At 46.7% G+C, this 20,316-nt stretch overlaps 1 protein-coding gene across 2 annotated transcripts in view; it reads right to left on the bottom strand.

The window, feature by feature from the left end:
- Nucleotides 1-20,316, bottom strand: part of DHX9 (DExH-box helicase 9) — a 43,798-nt gene that overhangs the window by 13,543 nt on the left and 9,939 nt on the right. The window contains exons 5-16 of one of the 2 annotated variants that reach the window (XM_056531887.1): nt 18,629-18,753; nt 16,948-17,096; nt 7,523-7,569; nt 4,112-4,248; nt 3,331-3,420; nt 2,899-3,060; nt 2,225-2,302; nt 1,903-2,094; nt 1,682-1,823; nt 1,516-1,598; nt 770-926; nt 410-510 (exon numbers count right to left, since the gene is read on the bottom strand). In XM_056531887.1, coding sequence (XP_056387862.1) covers nt 410-510; nt 770-926; nt 1,516-1,598; nt 1,682-1,823; nt 1,903-2,094; nt 2,225-2,302; nt 2,899-3,060; nt 3,331-3,420; nt 4,112-4,248; nt 7,523-7,569; nt 16,948-17,096; nt 18,629-18,753 — 1,463 coding nt within the window. Of the gene's footprint in view, nt 1-409; nt 511-769; nt 927-1,515; nt 1,599-1,681; nt 1,824-1,902; nt 2,095-2,224; nt 2,303-2,898; nt 3,061-3,330; nt 3,421-4,111; nt 4,249-7,522; nt 7,570-7,860; nt 7,920-16,947; nt 17,097-18,628; nt 18,754-20,316 lie in introns of those variants that run through there. The other variant, XM_056531888.1, reaches the window with a different exon arrangement.

Consider the following 20,316-nt stretch of genomic DNA (forward strand, 5'->3'; position numbering starts at 1 on the left):
CTAGGGCCAGAAAGTTAAACAGATTTTTAACTTACTTCTATTAAAACATCTTAATCCTTCCAGTACTTAGCTGCTATATGCTCCAGAGGAAGTTCTTTTCTTTTTTAAATTTCCATTCTGTCTGACCACAGTGCTCTCTGCTGACACCTCTGTCCATTTTAGGAACTGTCCAGAGCAGGATAGGTTTGCTATGGGGATTTGCTCCTACTGTGGACAGTTCCTAAAATGGACAGAGGTGTCAGAAGAGAGGCCTGTGGTCAGACAGAAATGAAATACAATTTACAAATCTGTTTAACTTTCTAGCACCAGTTTAAAAAAAAAAAAAAAAAAAAAAAAAAAAAAAGGTTTTCCAGTAAAGTACCCCTTTAAGTAGAGTATTATTGATGAGTATCACATGGTGTCTACTCACATCATCATCCTCTCCTCCTTCCTCATCTTTGTCTTTTTTCTTTCTTTCCAGTGGAGGTGGTCTGAACTGAGTCATCTGAATGCAATCTTCTAAGAAGTACTCTAAAATACAAAAAGACAAAGAGGAATAAAAACCAATCTTAAAAGATTAACACTATTTGGTATTTAAGATTCTTATCTAACTCCAATTCAGTGGAGATTAATTAATATAGTTTAAATACATTTCCTACATAGGCACAGGTACCATTCTGCCACCAGTGATCTCCCTGCCAATACAGTGAACTCCATGAAACTATATGCAGTAAGCTTCCTCTGGTGCCAGAATGGTAGGACACCACAAAACTTAGCACAAGTAACATACCTTGCACAGGAAATGTTCGACCATAAACTTCAATAATAGGACAGTTAAAGAAATATTCACAGAACATGCTGGTGTCTATAGTGGCTGACATAAGGATAACTCTAATATCAGGGAAAGCTTGGATCACATCCCGCAGAACCACCAGCAAGAAATCAGTCTAGAGGAGAGAGGGAAAAAAAAAAAAAAAAAAAGATTAAAAACTGAGAATGTTGTATCATGTAACAACACCAGAAATAAATTTTAACTGCAATGCTAACTTGTATCTATATTACAAAGGGACAACACTAACTTCACTCAATAGAAATAAACAGGTGTTTAAATAGAGTCACTGGCTTACACCAATGGCTTTTATGGAGAACAGGACACAGCTCACAGGTATAGGTAGGCGTTGGTACTTTTAAGCTGCAATCAGAATTAAAGGGGTACTCCGGCGCTAAGACATCTTATCCTGATCACGGGGGTCCTGCCGCAGGGGACCCCCTGTGATCTTGCACGCAGCACCCCGTTACAATCAGTCCCCGGAACATGTTCCCTCTGGGTCTGATTACCGGCGATCACGGGACCGGAGCATTGTGACGTCACGGCCCCGCCCTGTGCGACGCCATGCTCAGCCCCCTCAATGCAAGCCTTTGGGAGGGGGCATGACAGCTGTAAAATTGTATAATACAATTCTAAAAAAATTTACTTTATATCAGACAAAAAGAGACAGATTCTTGGTGCATAATAAGCGAAGTAGAGACACTTACATTAATATCACGCTCGTGAATTTCATCCACAATCACGTGACTAATTCCTCGGATTCCAGCCTCCAGTTTTCGCAGCAGCACACCTACAAGGGCAGATGAAAAGATCAATGTTTCCACTATAATAGTTAAAAAGGGGCCAAATGCAGCTACAGAAACAGCTACTCACCAACTGTGCAGAACATTATGCTGGCATGGGGACGAGGCAATGCAGACTCAAAGCGTACGCTGTAACCACAGCTTTTCCCAACCTCTTCTCCCCTCTCATAAGAAACGCGCTCAGCCACAGAGACGGCACTGATTCTGCGGGGCTGAGAATATCAGTGTGAATTTTCAGCCATAACTAATTTATTACTGTATGAACATGACAGATTTGGCTCAGAACCCTACCTGAGTCACCACTATGTTACACTGGGCTGCTTGGTCATTTTGAATAAACTCATCCAGAATATATTGCGGGACTTGGGTGGTTTTACCACAACCGGTGGCGCCACGAATGATTACAACTGGGTTGTTGTGTACTGCCGTCATGATTTCAGTCTCAAATTTCTTGACAGGCAAGGACTCTCGCTCCTGAAGAATCTGTGGGATTAACAATAGGCCAGTAAAACTTAATGAAGGTAATACACAGCATCAACAAGCATCTGATTTATAAAAGGCAAAAGCCCCAACTCATAGCTTTATAGAAATCCTTTCTAAAAGAGTCACTCACTGGCTGCAAGCTTTGATCGTTCTCCATTTGGTACAGCAGCTCATTCTTCAAGTCTGCACTGATCTGCTCTTGAGTTGCCTATAAGACAAGAGAAAATGTAACCGAACAGAAGAACTAGAAATTAAGTTCCAACATTTCAATAATTTATTGCACTAATATTGAAACTAGCAACCTTAGAGCCAAGGTTTCACTCCTTACATCTAGCCGTTGTCCCACACACAGCCAACAGAAAGATTTTAAAAAGGAAAATCGGTCACTCACACCCGATACACCAGGTTATAGTGCGGGCGAACAGGAGACCGATGCAGGGTGTCTGACCGATATACGTACCTGCTGTCTGGCGCCCAGTCCCTCTGAAGCTCAGCTTCTTCCAGCGCTGAATTGCGTGCTGGAGGCGGTCCCTTCGGCTAGATTTGAATATCTATCCACAAGCGCTCACGTGACTGAATACTCAAATCCAGCCGGCAGGCCCGCCTCCAGCACACAATTCAGCACTGGAAGAAAACAAACTTCAGAGGGACCGGGTGCCGGAAAGCAGGTATACAGGTCAGAGGCCCTGCATAGGTCTCCTGGTTACCTGCACTATAACCCGATATATCAGGTTTAGTGTGGGTGAACGGGTGGGTGACAGTTTTCCTTTAAAACTAAAAACTTTTTTTGACATTGTTACTTACAAATGCAAGAGGACCTTCATCAATGTTGCTGCTGGTCCACGGGTTCCAGTTCTCCTGTGGTGGGGACCAGGGCACCACACCAGAAAGACCCTGCCTCTGAGACGGCTCAAAATGCGTCAACTTTCCCAGATTAAGGGACACTGGCTGGCTGGGATCTGGGGGCTGTGAATGATAACAGTATTATATAGAGGAAACATTACATAACCCTTCAACAAGCCTGAGACCACTGTGCAGCCTTCCATTAAAGAATCTCTAGATGACAGATGTTTAGTGAACTACTTGTTCAGACTCAATGCATAGAAAAGAAAGCAGCACTGGCAAAAAACACAAAAACACAAGCAGGAAAACAAGAATCAAGCAAATGTAATATACAATAAATTACTTGTACAGCAACATTTGCTTTACTATTGGTCAGGAGGAGACAATACTCACTGGATAAGGCAGCTCAATCTGCAGTTCCTGAATAACACTGCTAAGCTGCTTTTGAATATCAGGTGAAAGGTTCACTTCATAGGGTTCAATCTGTACATGGAGAAGATCAAACATTAAAAATATGTGAAAAGAATCACTCAAGTGGAAAGCAAGAGCTCTTTATCGGAGTTAGAAACAGACTTATGAAAACAGAAGAAAGCATAATAGCTCAACATAATACATCTGCAGATGTGTAGTTTGAAGCTTTTGATGTATAACCTGTAGTTACAGCTGCACAACTACACTGCAAATCATATGAACTCATAAGCAATGCAACGCTTCCTGTACATTTGCAAATATATTTCTGCCAACATGCTATACCAGTAATGGACAAAACCTAGGCATTATGGTGACTAGATATGGCGACACCAAACAGCTTTTTTTTTTACTGTCACTTATGTGGAAATTGGACATTCTGCTCTGACTACTGAGGAAGTGATGGGTTGTTCTGAAGACTAGGAAAGTGGAGGAGAACAAAGAACCCAGTTATATGGATCATTTATGCATTATTAATGAAGCAGAAAGCTGCAGCATTATAATGCCATGGTAAAATTGTAGGCAAATACATGCATTTTTGGCCACGCTAGTTGTAAAACTAATGAGAATGTCAAATATTTACTTAGTGACCTGTAAGGCCAAGCTTAGATTTTGTTGCTGTTGGCCCGTTACCTTAAAGCTGGCTCCATGATTAGCTAACACGTAGACCCAGACATATCTTAACTGCTCATTGCAGAAAACTCACCGATTCACCCTCCTTCTTTCTGGTTTGTCCGGAGTATGGTTCAATAACACTCAAGTGATACAACTGCCGCACAAGTGACAGAGCACAGGACTGTGCAGCCAGCCTCTTGTTGGATCCATGTTCTCGAGCATGAATGGCTGTTAAAAAAATACAGTAAAAGTAAAATAAACGAAAGGATACAACAATAGAATGAGAGAAAACAAAACACTCTTGAAAATTATTATATAATATGGCGCCAATTTTTAAAAAGGGAATTATAGGCCTGTTAGTTTAACCTCCGTTGTATGTAAATTGTTTGAGGGTTTTCGAAGAGATGCTATTTTGGAGTATCCTGATAAAATTTAATGTATGACCCCATATCAGCATGGATTTATGAGGGATCGGTCCTGTCTATCTAACCTGATCAGCTTTTATGAGGAGATGAGCTCCAGACTGGACCAGAGGCAATCGCTGGATGTCGTATATCTGGATGTTTCCAAAGCATTTGATACGGTGCCACATAAAAGATTGGTGCATAAAATGAGAAGGATTGGCCTGGGGGAGAATATGTGTAAGTGGGTAAGTAACTGGCTCAGTGATAGGAAACAGAGGGTGGTTATTAATGGTACTTATTCTGATTGGGTGACTTACTAGTGGGGGTCAGTCTTGGGTTCTATTCTATTTAATACACTGCTCAAAAAAAAATTAAAGGGAACACTTAAAGGGGTACTCCGGCGCTTAGACATCGTATCCCCTATCCAAAGGATAGGAGATAGGAGGCCTGATCACAGGGGTCCCGCCGCTGGGGACCCCAGTGATCTTGCACACCGCACCAGGTTTAAAATCAGACCCGGAGCGAACACGCTTTGGGGACTGATTATAAACGGGTGCAGCGTGCAAGATAACGGGGGTCCCCAGTGGTGGGACCCCCGCGATCAGGCATCTTATCCCCTTTGGATAGGGGATAAGATGTCTAAGCGCCGGAGTACCCCTTTAAACAACACAATGTAACTCCAAGTCAATCACACTTCTGTGAAATCACACTGTCCACTCAGGAAACAACACTGACAATCAATTTCCACATGATGTTGTGCAAATGGAACCGTCAACAGGTGGAAATTATAGGCAATTAGCAAGACGCCGCCAATAAAGGAGTGGTTCTGCAGGTGGTGACCACAGACCACTTCTCAGTTCATATGCTTCCTGGCTGATGTTTTGGTCACTTTTGAATGCTGGCGGTGCTTTCACTCTAGTGGTAGCATAAGACGGAGTCTACAACCCACACAAGTGGCTCAGGTAGTGCAGCTCATCCAGGATCGCACATCAATGCAACCTGTGGCAAGAAGGTTTGCTGTGTCTGTCAGCGTAGTTTCCAGAGCGTGGAGGCGCTACCAGGAGACAGGCCAGTACATCAGGAGACGCGGAGGCGGCCAACAACCCAGCAGCAGGACCACTACCTCCACCTTTGTGCAAGGAGCACTGCCAGAGCCCTGCAAAATGACCTCCAGCAGGTCACAAATGTGCATGTGTCCTCTCAAATGGTCAGAAACAGACACCATGAGGGTTGTGTGAGGGCCTGATGTCCACAGGTGGGGGTTGTACTTACAACCCAACACCGTGCAGAACGATTGGCATTTGCCAGAGAACACCAAGAATGGCAAATTCGCCATTGGCGCCCTGTGCTCTTCACAGATGAAAGCAGGTTCACACTGAGCACATGTGACAGAGTCTGGAGGCGCCGTGAAGAACGTTCTGCTGCCTGCAACATCCTCCAGCATGACTGGTTTTGGTGGTGGGTCAGTAATGGTGTGGGGTGACATTTCTTTCGGGGGCAGCACAGCCATCTATGTGCTCGCCAGAAGTAGCCTGACTGCTATTAGGTACTGAGATGAGATCCTCAGACACCTTGTGAGACCATATGCTGGTGCAGTTGGCCCTGGGTTCCTCCTAATGCAAGACAATCATGTGGCTGGAGTGAGTTAATAGTTCCTGCAAGAGGAAGGCATTGATGCTATGGAACGGCCCACCAGTTCCCCTGACCTGAATCCGATTGAGCACATATAGGTCATGTCTCGCTCCATCCACCAACGTCACGTTGCACAACAGACTGTCCAGTAGTTGGCGAATGCTTTAGTTCAGGTCTGGGAGGATATCCCTCAGGAGATCATCCACCACCTCATCAGGAGCATGCCTAGGCGTTGTAGGGAGGTCATACGGGCATGATGAGGCCACACACACTACTGAGCCTCATTGTGACTTGTTTTAAAGGACATTACATCAAAGTTGAACCAGCCTGTAGTGCGGTTTTTCACTTTGATTTTGAGTGTGACTCCATATCCAGACTTCCATGGGTTGATAAATTAGATTTTTTTTGCATGATTCTGTTGTCAGCACATTTAACTATGTAAGGATGAAAGTATTTCATACGATTAGTTCATTCATTCAGATCTAGGATGTGTTATCTTAGTGTTCCCTTTATTGTTTTGAGCAGACTATATATTTATTAAAGACCTAGTAGAGGGGTTGATAGTAAAGTAGCAATCTTTGCAGATGATACTAAACTCTGTAAAGCAGAATTTTTACCTCTAGTATGAGGGTTTTTTGCCTTCCTCTGGATCAACTCAGTAGGGACTCATTAGGGTTATAGGTTGAACTTGATGGACTCTTGTCTTTTTTCAACCTTCTTTACTATGTTAGGCTGGCTCACATCACGTTTTTCCCCAATACGGGACCGCATACGTATGTAATTTATTTCATTGAGCCGACCGGAGTAAATCGGTCAGCTCATTTTTGCCCGTATGCGGTTTTCTACCGGACCTAAAACCGTTAAAAAACTGTTATCTGAGAAAGGGAAAGTAAGTTGTGAGCTACACTGGGAAAGGGACTGATGACAATCTCCTATGGTAATGTGGTATATATGTTGGTACTACATAAGCAATGGGAAATAAAGAAATTGTGCCGGCACCTAGTTAATAAAGGGAAACTGAAAGCCTGTTCAAGCCCAATACACAGCATTATAGTGCGGGTGAACCGAATTGCACAAAGTCACACATTTTGATGATTGGGGTCGGGGGGTGTTCAGACCTCCACTGACCACTAGAACAAGGCAGTAGAGGTGCACGGCTGAGAGATTTCTCCCTAACTTGCTGCATGAGACAGGCACCATAAATTTACTATATAAACCATCTCCTAAAGCAAGTGTGCTTCTCTCCTGGCATGTTGTAGTGATTAGTGTGGGTCTGAACACCCAGACCCCCCACCAATCAAAACGTTTGACATAAAATTATTTTCAGATTTCAGGAACACTTTGATGTTATGCAGTTCCTCCAAAAACCAGCAGATGGCAATATACACATTTTTAAACGCAAACAACAAGACTATAGGATTTGTCAAACTGCCCCAAGAAATGCTAAACAAAAATCATAAACTTACTGCGTCCAAGCTGCTTAACATACAAGTTCATTTCAGCAAAAAAGCTCCTGTAACGACAGACGGGTGCGTAAATTTCATAGAACGCAAACAACTCAGGATATATCAATATTCAGCATATTGGGTGTATTACCATATAAATACATATACAAACACATACATGGAAGATCACAGCAGAGTTAGTTGAACATCATCTTCAGGCAATGTGTTAAGCAACCAAAGCAGAAACAACATTACATCATCACATAGCCATTGCCCTTATAAAAGACAAGATCAATTATTAGTCAGAACTCCGGCCTTTACCGGTGACCAGTCAGTCTTGCAGCACGAGCGTCACTGACCTGCACATCTCTCCCTAGCAGACAGCGCCTGTGTGTTTCTCAGCCGGCCTTTTGTTCACCTGAAGAAAGTGACAACAGGAATCAGCAAGCAGCTCTTACATTCACATGGGATTACTTAGTCCGGCCTAAGTGTTAGCCCATGTTTTAAAGAAAAAAAAGCTGATTCCTGTAGTCACCATTTTTCACCAACAAAGGGAATGTGTCACCAAATGTGATTATATATATATATATTTGTTTTTTTTGAGGTTAAATCATTTTTTCACATTTTTGGAAAAATAAAAAAAATAAAAAAAAGTTTACATGTCACAAAATATAAAAAAAAATAAAAAAAACAACAACTTGTCATATCTCCCTCTGTTGACCAGCAGAGGGAGCCAACATGAGAAATCTGCTGAAAGCAAGCAAGTTGTCTGGCTGCTGCAAACTTGACCTCACCTATCTACCTTCTTCCTCTGTCTATGTGCAAATGAGAGGGGGGGAGGGGGTTTGGCAATTTTCTCAATTATACTGTCACCATTTTGTTTATGTCTGAAGAGTGGTAAAAGGAGATTTTTGTTTATTTACGTAAAATCTCTCTCTGAGGATCCATTGGGGGACACAGACCGTGGGTGTATGCTGCTGTCTCTAGGAGGTGTGACACTATGGTAATAAAAAGTCGGCTCCTCCCAGCAGGATATACCTGCCTTCAGGCCCTGAGCTAATCAGTTTAAGCTTAGTGTCTGAAGGAGGTGGACATGGTTCCAGAGCAATAGGAGGAGACCAACAGGTCAAGAAAAAACCCAAACTGGCCGAGAACCAGAAGAAAAAAACATAACCGAAAACACCCTCTGACAGAGAACCCAAGGAAACCCCAAAAGGGCGGGAGCTGTGTCCCCACAATGGATGCTCCGAGAAAGAGATTTTACGGTAAGTAAACAAAAATCTCTTTTTCTCTATTGGCTCCATTGGGGGACACATACGGTGGGACGTACCAAAGCCGTCCCTTGGGTGGGCAGATAAGCAGTCAGGCAGACGGCCGATCCACTGCCGCCTGCAACACTTTACGACCCAGACTAGAATCAGCCGATGCGAAAGTATGAACTCTGTAGAACCTCGAGAAAGTGTGCAAAGACGACCAGGTAGCCGCCTTGCAAATCTGCGAGGCCCTATTCTGGAGAGCTCAGGATGCCCCAACAGAACGGGTAGAATGAGCCACAACCCTGAAAGGAGGAATCTTCCCCTTACAGCGATAGGCTTCCGAAATGGCGGACCAAATCCACCGAGAAATGGTGGCCTTGGAAGCAGGTTGTCCCTTACGACGAAAAAGGAATCACACTGACGAAACGAAGAAGTGATGGAGAGATAAGACCGAACAGCCCGAACTACATCTAGCTTGTGTAGTAAGCGCTCCTTAGGATGAGAAGGAGCAGGACAAAGATGGGAGGACGATGTCCTCACCAGAAACGAAGAACAGCAGGAGAGAGCTGCCAATTCAGACATCCTCCGGATGGAGGTGATCACAACAAGAAACGCCACTTTCCAAGAAAGAAGGCGGAGGGACACCTCTCTAAGGGGCTCAAAAGGGTTCACCCTGGAAGGCACTCAGAACCAAATTCAAGTCCCAAGGGAGAGAGGGTGACCGATAAGGAGGAACAGCATGCACCACTCCTTGAAGGAAGGTCCGGACATGAGAATTAGAAGCCAGGGGTCGCTGGAAGAGCATAGCAAGGGCCGAAACCTGATCTTTAAGTGAACTGAGAGACAACCCCAGTTCCAACCCCGACTGCAAAAAAAGAGAGAAGACGGGGAACCGAGAAGGTTACCGGGGATAAGTCCTGAGCTTCACACCAACGAAAATAAGACCGCCAAGTACGGTGGTAAATTCTTGCGGAGGGCGGCTTACGAGCCCTGAGCATGGTGTGAATGACTTGGGAAGAGAACCCGCGGGCCCTCAAAACCGCGGTCTCAACCGCCACGCTGTCAAATGCAGCGACTGTAAATTGGGGTGGCAAAGAGGACCCTGAGAGACCAGGTCCAGACGGAGCGGAAGGCGCAGTGGAGTATTGTCCAGGAGCCCGACTACGTCGGCGTACCACGACCTTTGGGGCCAATCTGGAGCTACCAGAATGGCGGGGACGTCCTCTGTTTTCAGCTTCCTCAGCACCCTGGGAAGGAGCGGGAGGGGAGGGAACAGATAGGGTAGGACAAACCCCGCCCAAGGAATCACTAGGGCGTCCACAGCCAGAGCCTGAGGGTCCCGGGACTTCGACACAAAAGGAAGGATCTTCCGATTGTGCCGGGACGCGAAGAGGTCCACGTCCGGAATGCCCCAGAGGTCGCAGAGTTGCGCGAAGACCTCTGGATGTAGAGACCACTCGCCGGGGTCGGGTGAGGACTGACTGAGTAAGTCCGCTTCCCAGTTGAGCACTCCCGGGATGTGAATCGCCGAAATGGCCGGAACATTGCTTTCCGCCCAGGTGAGAATCTTGGTCACCTCGGCCATGGCTGCCGAGCTGCGAGTGCCGCCCTGTCGATTTATGTACGCCATGGCGTTGTCCGACTGGACACGGACAGGACTCCCAATGAAGAAAAAGAAGAATCGCCCCCATAATTCCAAATATGTTTATCGGAAGAAGGGTCTCTCGGGGAGACCAGAGTCCCTGAACCGTCCAATCCCTGAACACGCCGCCCCAGCCCGACAGACTGGCATCCGTCGTAACGACCTACCAGTGAAGGGGAAGAAATGACCGCCCTTGGAGAAGGAGGGAGCGGAGCCACCAGAGCAGAGACTGACTGACCCTGCGAGGGAGAACAATCTGACAATCGAGGGACAGAGGAGACCTATTCCATCTTGAGAGAATCGCCAGTTGAAGGGGGCGGTAATGAAACTGGGCAAAGGGTACAGCCTCCATAGTTGCCACCATCCGACCCAGGACTTCCATACAAGTGCGGATGGGGACTGAGACCTGGGTCCGAAGGGAGCGGACCCCCGACAGAAGCGCCAGACGTTTGTCCGGCGGGAGACAAATTCGGGCAGAGGCCGTGTCGAATCGAAGTCCCAAGAAGGTTAGAGACTGGGTAGGACAGAGGGCTGACTTGTCCCGGTTGACCATCCACCCGAAGCGATCCAGAGTGTGGAGAGTGACGTCCACATTCTCCAGAGTCTGGGCTCTGGTTGGAGCCTTGATGAGAAGGTCGTCCAGGTAGGGTATCACCGAGATTCCCCTCGACCGTAACAGGCCCATCACCGGCGCAAGGATCTTTGTAAAGACCCGAGGAGCCGTGGCCAAACCAAAGGGGAGGGCTACGAATTGAAAATGCCCCTCCAGAACCGCAAAGCGGAGGAACCGATGATTGCCTGGAAATATTGGCACATGGAGGTAGGCATCCTTGATGTCCACTGATGGAAGGAACTCCCCTTGTTCCAGGGACGCCACCACCGAACGGAGAGATTCCATTCGGAAGTGGCGGATAAGAAGACGACGGTTGAGATGCTTGAGGTCTAGGATTGGTCGCACAGAACCGTCCTTCCTTCATAGAAACCCCAAAACCGTTCCCCTGGAGGAATGGGAACGATAACCCCCTGGAGAAGCAGAGACTGGAGAGCCGCTCGAAATTGCTTCACCAGAGAAGGAGACCGGGGGACTCGGGATAAAAAAAAAAAAGCAATCCCTCGGAAGGGAGGCGAATTCGATTCGGTAACCGTTGGACACCACATACCTGACCCAAGAGTCCTGAATGTGTGAAGTCCAGATGTCTCGAAAAAGTAAGAGACGACCACCCACCCAAGAAAAAAAAAAAAAAACGCGGGTGGGGGCCTCACTTCATGCAGAAGTGGGTTTGCGGTTGCCCGATTTGGGCGCAAAACGGCCGGACCGGTTGGAGTCCGACTTCCAAGAAGGGCGTGCCCGGAATGAGGGAGCCTTCTTGTCCCGCGAGGGCGCCTGCCTGGACCCTTTGCTGGAGCCAGAGGTCCGAAAGGAAAAGGACTTCCTTTGGGAAGTAGGGCGAGCCTTATTTTGATGCAACAAGGAACTCTTACCTCCCGTCGCCTCAGAAATAATCTCATCAAGGAGTTTGCCAAAAAGACGGCCACCCGTAAAAGGAAGCTCAGTGAGAGACCTTTTGGAAGCGGCATCCGCATTCCAAGCTTTAAGCCACAGAGCGGCGGAGAGCCGCTAGGTGACCCACAGCAAAGGCAGAACAACGGGCTGACTGCATGGAAGCTGCGCACAGGAAGCCCCCAGCTTTAGAGCATTGGAGAGCCAGAGCAGATAGATCCTCTGGGGGGGGGGGGGGGGGGGGAGGATTCCGCTAAGATACCCTGATGGAGCCAGCTGAAGAAGAGAAGAGCCAGCTGCTTCAGAGGCAAACTTCGCTAAGGATTCTACCTTCTTGTCCGTGGGATCCTTGAAGGCAGTGGCATCTGCCAGAGGCAGTGTAGTCGCCTTAGAGATCCGGGAGATTGGTGGATCCACTGAGGGAGGGGAAACCACCTTAGTGACAAAGTTCTTGTCAAATGGATAACGTTCTTGAATCGTCTCGATACCCGGGAACCTCTTGTCTGGATGTTTCCATGCAGATTCCAGAATGTCCAGAAGTCAGCGTGAGAGCTGAACCTCTGAGGTGTTGGCTTAGCACGATGAAAAGGATACTCCTGGAGCGACATCCGAAGATCCTGGGTCCTCTAAGTGAAATGTGTCTCTTATGGCTGTCACCAAGGAGTTCACCGTTTCAACTGAATCCGAGCGGTCCTCTGAGTCAGATGCCGGCTCGGAAGCCTCGTCCGCCAGTCTGGTCTGGTTTGTGCCCAGATGACAGGGGAGGGACCCACGAGGGGAACGCTCACGTCTATGTGAAGACTCAATGGAAGAGTCAGATAAGGCACCCCTAGTACGCTTGTGAGAGCGTGAAATATGTGGGGACGAGGAGCGGGCCCTCTCAGAGGCCCTGGGCAGGGAAGACCCCTTCAAGGCGGACACCACTTCCCAGGAGGCCTCAGCCACCGAATGGGAGACTTGGGTCAAGTCAGCCATATACTGGGTCAGGGAAGAAACCCAGGTTGGTGGAGCGGCTGAATCCACCGGAACCGAAAGGGCATCAGGGGGTCTGGGGGAGCAGGCAGGGCAAGTGGGATCGGCAGAGCCAGGCATCTTGGTACTACAGTACTTACAGACAAAATAAGTCACTGACGTTCCAGGTTTCTGTTTAGAGGGAGGAACAGCTCTGGGTACGGACATTGTGAGAAAAAAGACAGCAACTTTCTCACCCTAGTCTGTGTCCCCTGGCAGCTGCAGTGAGGAGAACGGCTCTGTGCAGCTAGCGAGAGAAAGAGGCCAGCCAGAGGCACTAACTAATTGGCCCCCTTCTGACTGAAAATCGCGCCCACGTCGCTGATTGGAGGCTACTTCGTGCCTCTGAAGACCTCCAACAGCCCTATGGGCGGAGCTAAAGACAGGCCAAAAAAAGCTGTAATGGCGCCCGCTCCTTTTCCCGAGCGCACGTCAGCCGCATATGTGCTCGGGGGAACAGAGCGGGCGGCCAATACACCAGCAGATACTGCCGGAGAAGGTGAAAGGAAGCCGGCGCAGAGAGCGCCTGGCCCGTACCAGTATAAGCCAGCCCCATAACCTGAAAAGGTGGGCCAAAAACAGGGGGTCTCCAGAGGTTGCAAGTCCGCACCTAAGGGGAAAAAAAAAGGGGGGGGGGGGAGAAGAGTACTTACCTCAGTCAGAAGAACTTACCTAATGGAGTCTTCAGTCAGCTTTAGTTACCTGCATCACGCCTGGCTGCTATGCGCAAGCGAGGTGAGCAGGGAAATAGGGGGACCCGGACCCATGAGGTACCAACCCAGGCGCTGACCGTTTGCGAGGGGGGGGGGGGTGAACAGCACATATACGCAATGTCTGTGCCCCCTTTCTCGCAATGGGGAAACAGGGAACCGGAGTCCCCGAGTCCCCACCTGAAAACAGAAAACAAAAAGGAATAAAAAAAAAAACACGTCCCTATACTAGGAAAACAAAATCAGAAGACCTGGTCTGGAGAATTCCAGACCATGTCCACCTCCTTCAGACACTAAGCTTAAACTGATTAGCTCAGGGCCTGAAGGCGGGTATATACTGCTAGGAGGAGCCAACTTTTTTATTACCATAGTGTCACACCTCCTAGAGACAGCAGCATACACCCACGGTCTTTGTCCCCCAATGGAGCCGATAGAGAAAAACAGATTAGAGGTCTCTTGATAGGTCACTGCTCCTCAGGGACTTCAAGAAAATGGTGCTGGCTCCCCCTTTCATTTCACCTAGCCTGTGCTATGCACATGTGCAGTAAGCAGCCCATGCATTTCTATGAGACACTCAGTCTTAATGTTATCATGCCCTGTGCCTGCCATAAAGCAACTGTGTAGGTGTTGTGAAGTGACACACCATAAAGAAGCTACAGTAATGGCAGCCCCTAGTACACACTATTAACATTAAAATACAAGATAAAGAATTTCATGTAATTTAAGGAAGAAAAAAAAAATAAAAATGGTGACATATTCCCTTTAAGTTTAGCGGTTTACAAGCAAACAGAAAACATGATGCATGAAGAGGGGCAAAAATATGAAACAATTTTAAAATAATTGAATCTATTTTGCCCCTTACTTTAATCAGTTACAATATAAGTTGTTACGACAGCGCAGACAATTTCGAGGTGTACGAGTTTTACTGGGAGTAACAGAGGATCTCCCTGTAATGCTCTATTACAACGACAGGCTGAGAAACACACATGCACTGTGAGAGGACTGTATTGAAGAGGCTGATCGTGTAGGTCAGTGTTTTCCAACCAGGGTGCCTCCAGCTGTTGCAAGACTACAACTCCCAGCATGCCCGGACAGCCAGAGGCTATGCGGGCATGCTGGGAGCTGTAGTTTTGCAACAGCTGGAGGTACCCTGGTTGGAAAACACTGGACTAGGCAATACTGATAACCACATGTCATTCTTTACTTATCCATTATTTCCGAGGGGGGAACAGGTGACCACGAAGGAGGAGGATTCAGCATGACTCTGCAGGAAATACATATCCTTGCCACTAATAATATGGTTAGACTCTGCAAAAGAGATACCTGGAACATGTCCACAGAGCAATAGATTTGTTTTCCCAGGTACTTTCACGAGATTCACTTACTGAAGATTTTCAGCAGCCACAAATCTGCATTTCTGCATGTAATTTCACAGCAGTAAATCCAGACCATACGTGGATTTGGGAGCGGATTATTTGCTCTTCGGGAGACAGCCACCTATCATCAGCTGATGGGTAACAGGCGATGCCTTCTAAAGCTGTCTAAAAATTAATTACTAGAATACTTCATTCTAGGGCTGGGCGGTATGACCAAATATGTGTATCACGGTATTTTTTTTTAACGGGCAAAAATTGCTCATAATAGCCATTGCTATTTTCCCCTACAGAAAATGTAGTTTGGAGGTAATCGATTAGGATTTTGCAGCAAATTTTCACTTCCCCAATGAATGGGCAAATGTTGCAATCTGCAGCACAGATTGAGATGCTGTGGGAGAATCAATACTGCAGATCAATTTGCATGAAGATTTGATAAAATCTTATTTACACTTGTCAAACACTGCTGATTTTCTGCACCCAATGGAAAACCCCAAAAAAACAATTCCCCTAAATCCAAAAGTTCAGCTTGCTGGAACCAGATTCTAAGAGTAATTTCACAGATTTTTAGGAAAAATTACTTTAACGGAAAACCAGTTCCAGTTATCTAAAGGGGAGTGTTCTGCGGTGAACGCCTAGATTTCTGCAAGCCCCATTCAGAAAATTGTGCAACAAGTCTGCCTTATGTGAGAATTCAGTCTAAGGGTACGTTCACACGAGCGGATTTTCACAGCGTATTTCGCTGCGTATCCGCCGCTGAAGGACCCTCTATTCTGCTTTCACATGTGCCTGCTCGTAGCGGCAATGCGGCGCTACAGTCAGACACACTGAAGCGATGTGCGAGTCGCCGCGCGGTGTACTCGCACACATCACGCCCGCTCCCCCTGCTCAATGAGCTAGGCCGAGAGCTGCCGCGATGTGCAAGTATACTGCGCATGCGTGCGGCGACTCGCACATCGCACTGTGGCTGCTCCGAGCAGGCACATGTAAAGGCAGAATACAGAGGGTCCTTCAGCGGCGTAAAATATGCTGCAAATCCGCTCGTGTGAACGTACCCTAAGGGTCCGTTCACACCGGCAGATTACCTGCAGATTTTTCACAGCGTATTTGCTGCGGAAAATCCGCAGCGGATTTTGCTACCATTGACTTCAATGGGTCAGCAGAAAATCAGCAGTAGAGGTAGATTTGCAGATTTTCCTTGGGACCTATTTAACTTTATGGTAGAAAAATCTGCTGCAGATTTTCCGCAGCAAATACAGTGCAGAAATTCCGCAAGTTATCCGCCCGTGTGAACGGACCCCAAGGGTGCAGTCACACATGCGTATTTTTGCTGTAGATTATGCTGCCCATTGACTACAAATGGTCAGCAAAATCTGCTGAAGCAAATCTGGAGCAGAAAATAGGCCGAAGGCTGTCCAGGCATGCTGGGTGTTGTAGTTTTGAAACAGCTGGAGGCACCCTGGTTGGGAAACACTGATGTAGAGAGATTCTGTTAGGTCCAGGTTCACATCAGCATTGAGCTCCACTTGCTCAGTCCATTCAAATCATGGGAGTTGAGCAGAGAAAAAAATACTGCAGATCTGTTTTTTTACTCAACTCCTGAAAAACACCAGACGGTAAGCCAGCAGACCCCATTCAAAGTCAATGGGACCCCTTGGTGACCATTGTTTTACTGGAACAGACTCTGCAACTAAGATCCCGAACTGTGAATATTAAGTCTCAACTTCTAGGCCACATGACAAGACATAAATGACTTTAGTCCAATATCTGTGCAATGTAAACTAAAGAAAAACTGCAGCAATATTTAGTATAAAAACAAAAAACATTTTCTGAACTCTGGCAGCTAGGAGAGAAGAAAAGGATTGCCCACAAAATGCATTAATTCCCAGGAACAGCACCTGGATGCACTGTCAGTAAATGATGCCCATTGGCTGCCACACAAAGGAAACAAACCTGTTATGATCAGGCCCAACTTCTGAGTACTTGTAGTCCGCTTGTGACTTTTCCTTTTGAAAGAATTGATTGAGACGAGCTTTTGCATTCTCAAGTGTCCAGTTACCATGCAAACCTGCATTTAAGTCCACCTCTTCAGATTCCAGTGTCTAAACAGAGAGGGAAGAGATGACAAACTAGGTTAATTTGGGCATAAAAAGATGCATGAATGAGGAGTGAGAGTGAGCAATTTTACACAATTTGTGTCAAAAGGTCAAGAACCTATCAGCCTCATTTAGGTTATTGTTCTTTATAACGCTACAGTGGATTTTAAATGGATTCCATTGACTAGGGTTTTTCAGATTTTACTGCACTAATTTGAACAGAGCTTTAAAGTGGTACTCCGGCCCTAAGAAATCTTAACCCCTATCCAAAGGATAGGGGATAAGATGTCTGATCACGGGGTGCCCGCCGCTGGGGACCCCTGCAATCTCTCATGCAGCACCCTCCTGTGTGAGCTGCACGCCAGCGCTGGAGGCTCAAAGTCTGAAGCCTCACGACTACAGGGCCAGAATATCATGATGTCACGACCCCGTCGTCGTGTGATGGCACATCCCCGCCCCCTCAATGCAAGTCTATGGGAGGGGGTGTGACAGACGTCATACCCCCTCCCATAGAATTGCATTGAGTGGGGGGGGGCGCAGGCATGACGTCACGATACTCCGGCCCCTTAGTCGTGAGGCTTCAGACTCAGCCTCCAGTGCTGGCATGCAGCTCACACAGGTGGGTGCTGCGTGAGAGATTGCGGGGGTCCCCCATGATCAGACTATCCAAAGTTTAGGGGATAAGCTGTCTTAGGGTCGGAGTACCCCTTTAAGGGCAGGGTTAAACGAGGTGCATCCACAGCTTATTTCATGCTGCAGATGCGCTGACAGAAGTCACAGAGGGACTGAAGAGTGAGCTCCCGGCTGCGGCCAGGTAGCTGTGTTTCTGCTCATAGTGGCTGATTTCCCACTGCAGAAATCCGCTGCTACAAGCTGACACGCTGAGCTACAAGGACGCGACCAAAAGATCCCTTTGCAGTCCCTCTATGACTGCTGTTGGCGCACCTGAAGCCTAAAATAGGTTGAGGATGATCCCCATGTGATCCTGGCCTAAAGGAAAACTGACAAGCTGGTTTTGCTTGTTAGTGCAGGTGACTGATCAAAATGGTGCTCTTCCTTTTTTTTTGTGCCACTGTTCCTGTAAATGAGACTCTTGGTGCACTCTGTGCGTTTCCGAGCAGAGGTGCACTGGTTCTGATTCACGCCCCCTAATGTATATTCATACACTGCACGTAGTAGCTATGCACAGAAGGACCCAGACTACCACCACCCGCGCATGAGAGCTCAGCATGTTGCAGCTACGTGCAGAATAATTGCAGCAACAACAGGGAGTTTTACAATTTGATTTAAAAAAATATATAAAAATATTCCCACACCACCACCTGAAAAAACTCTTAAGTTTAACTGTGAGGACAATGGGGGAGACTTATCAAAACCTGTCCAGATGAAAAGTTGCTGAGTTGCCCATAGCAACCAGATCGCTTCTTTCATTTTTGAAAAGGCCTCTGAAGAAGCGATCTGATTGGTTGCTATGGGCAACTTATTAATTTTTCCTTTGGACAGGTTTTGATAAATCTCCCCCAATAAAACTAACATACCGCCTGAGCTTCTTGTTCATCTCTTTTGGCATAGTAGTCTTTCAGATTGGCTCCACGATCCCAGTTTGAACCACCAGTCTGTGGACCATATCCTGAGCTGCCTGAAAACTGTGCTGCCGGTGGTCCTTGAAGGAAAAATAGAAGAAAAATTAAATGGGGTACATGAGATGAGAAAATATATATATATAAAAATAAGTCGGCATTTTCTAACTTGTTAGAGAAAAGAGTATTAGTAAACAGTGAACCTGGATTTTGAAACTGAAGAGAAGCTTGAGTCATTGACAGATCAAATGCATATCCAATGTCATTCAGCTAGGAGTTGATGCTTACAAGCTGAGGATGTGAATACATCTCAATTGATTTCATAAGGAGACAAAATGACTAAAGAAATGAAGTTTGTTCTCCACTAGCATCACTTTGTTAACTTATCACACTAAGATATATAGTATAATAATATAGTGTTATCACAAGTTGTACTGGATTCAGCCCTGACTGAAAGTTGTGTTCTTTCATGTACAATGTGATATAGTCTCCAGCTCCTCCCAGAGACAACGCATCATCCTCTGCTGTCTCAGGAGACTTGACTGGAAATTGTGTCTAAGCTCTACGCCCAGCCCCCTGATGTCATCACCTCTGAGCAGCCCCCAAAGTTTTCATGACCATCTCCCGTCAAATACACAAATAGCTTTACCGGAGCATTCAGGGAAGAAGGAGGTGCATTTATAACCTGTTGCCTTGTGCTGACCACCACCAAAGGCAGAGGAGCAGACAAGGAATAAATACAGCAGCTGTAATGTTCAGAACTTGGGCAGACAGGTAAGAAATGCTATGCACTTCTGCAGCTTTTATATTCTTGGTTTTACCTGACGTTGGAATTTTCCTTTTAATAGAATAAGGAGATTTTTTAACACTTACCGTAAAATCTCTTTCTCCATTGGGGAACACAGACCGTGGGTGTATCTTGCTGTCTCTAGGAGGTGAGACACTATGGTAATAAAAGTCAGCTCCTCCCAGCAGGATATACCCCCCCTTCAGGCTCTGAGCTAGTCAATTTAAGTTCCAGAGCAATAGGAGGAGACCAATAGGTCAAAGAAAGACCCAAAAACTGTCCGAGAACCAGAAGAAAAAAAACCATAACTGAACACACCCTCGGACAGAGAACCAACGGAAAAAAAAAACAAAAAGGGCGTCCAGGTTGTGTAGTAAGCGCTCCTTAGAATTAGAAGGACAAAAGGACGGGAGGACAAAGTCCTCATTGAGATGAAAAGGGAGAGACCACCTTAGGTAAAAAGGAAGGATCTGGCCGGAAAACGACCTTGTCCAGGTGGATCACCGGAAATTGAGAACGGCAGGAAAAAGCTGCCAATTCAGACACCCTCCGGATGGAGGTGATAGCCACAAGAAATGCCACTTTTCAAGAAAGGAGGCGGAGAGACACCTCTCTAAGGGGCTCAAAGGGTGCATCCTGGAGGGCACTCAGAACCAAATTCAAGTCTCAAGAGGGAGTAGGTGACCGATGAGGAGAAACAGGGTGTGCCACTCCTTGCAGGAAGGACCGGACATGAGGATTAGAAGCCAGGGGTCGCTGGAAAAGAACAGTAAGGGCCGAAACCTGACCTTTAAGTGAACTGAGAGACAACCCAGTTCCAACCCCGACTGCAAAAAGGAGAGAAGACGGGGGACCGAGA

Source organism: Hyla sarda, chromosome 7 (assembly GCF_029499605.1).
Source record: "Hyla sarda isolate aHylSar1 chromosome 7, aHylSar1.hap1, whole genome shotgun sequence".
Lineage (NCBI taxonomy): Eukaryota > Metazoa > Chordata > Amphibia > Anura > Hylidae > Hyla > Hyla sarda.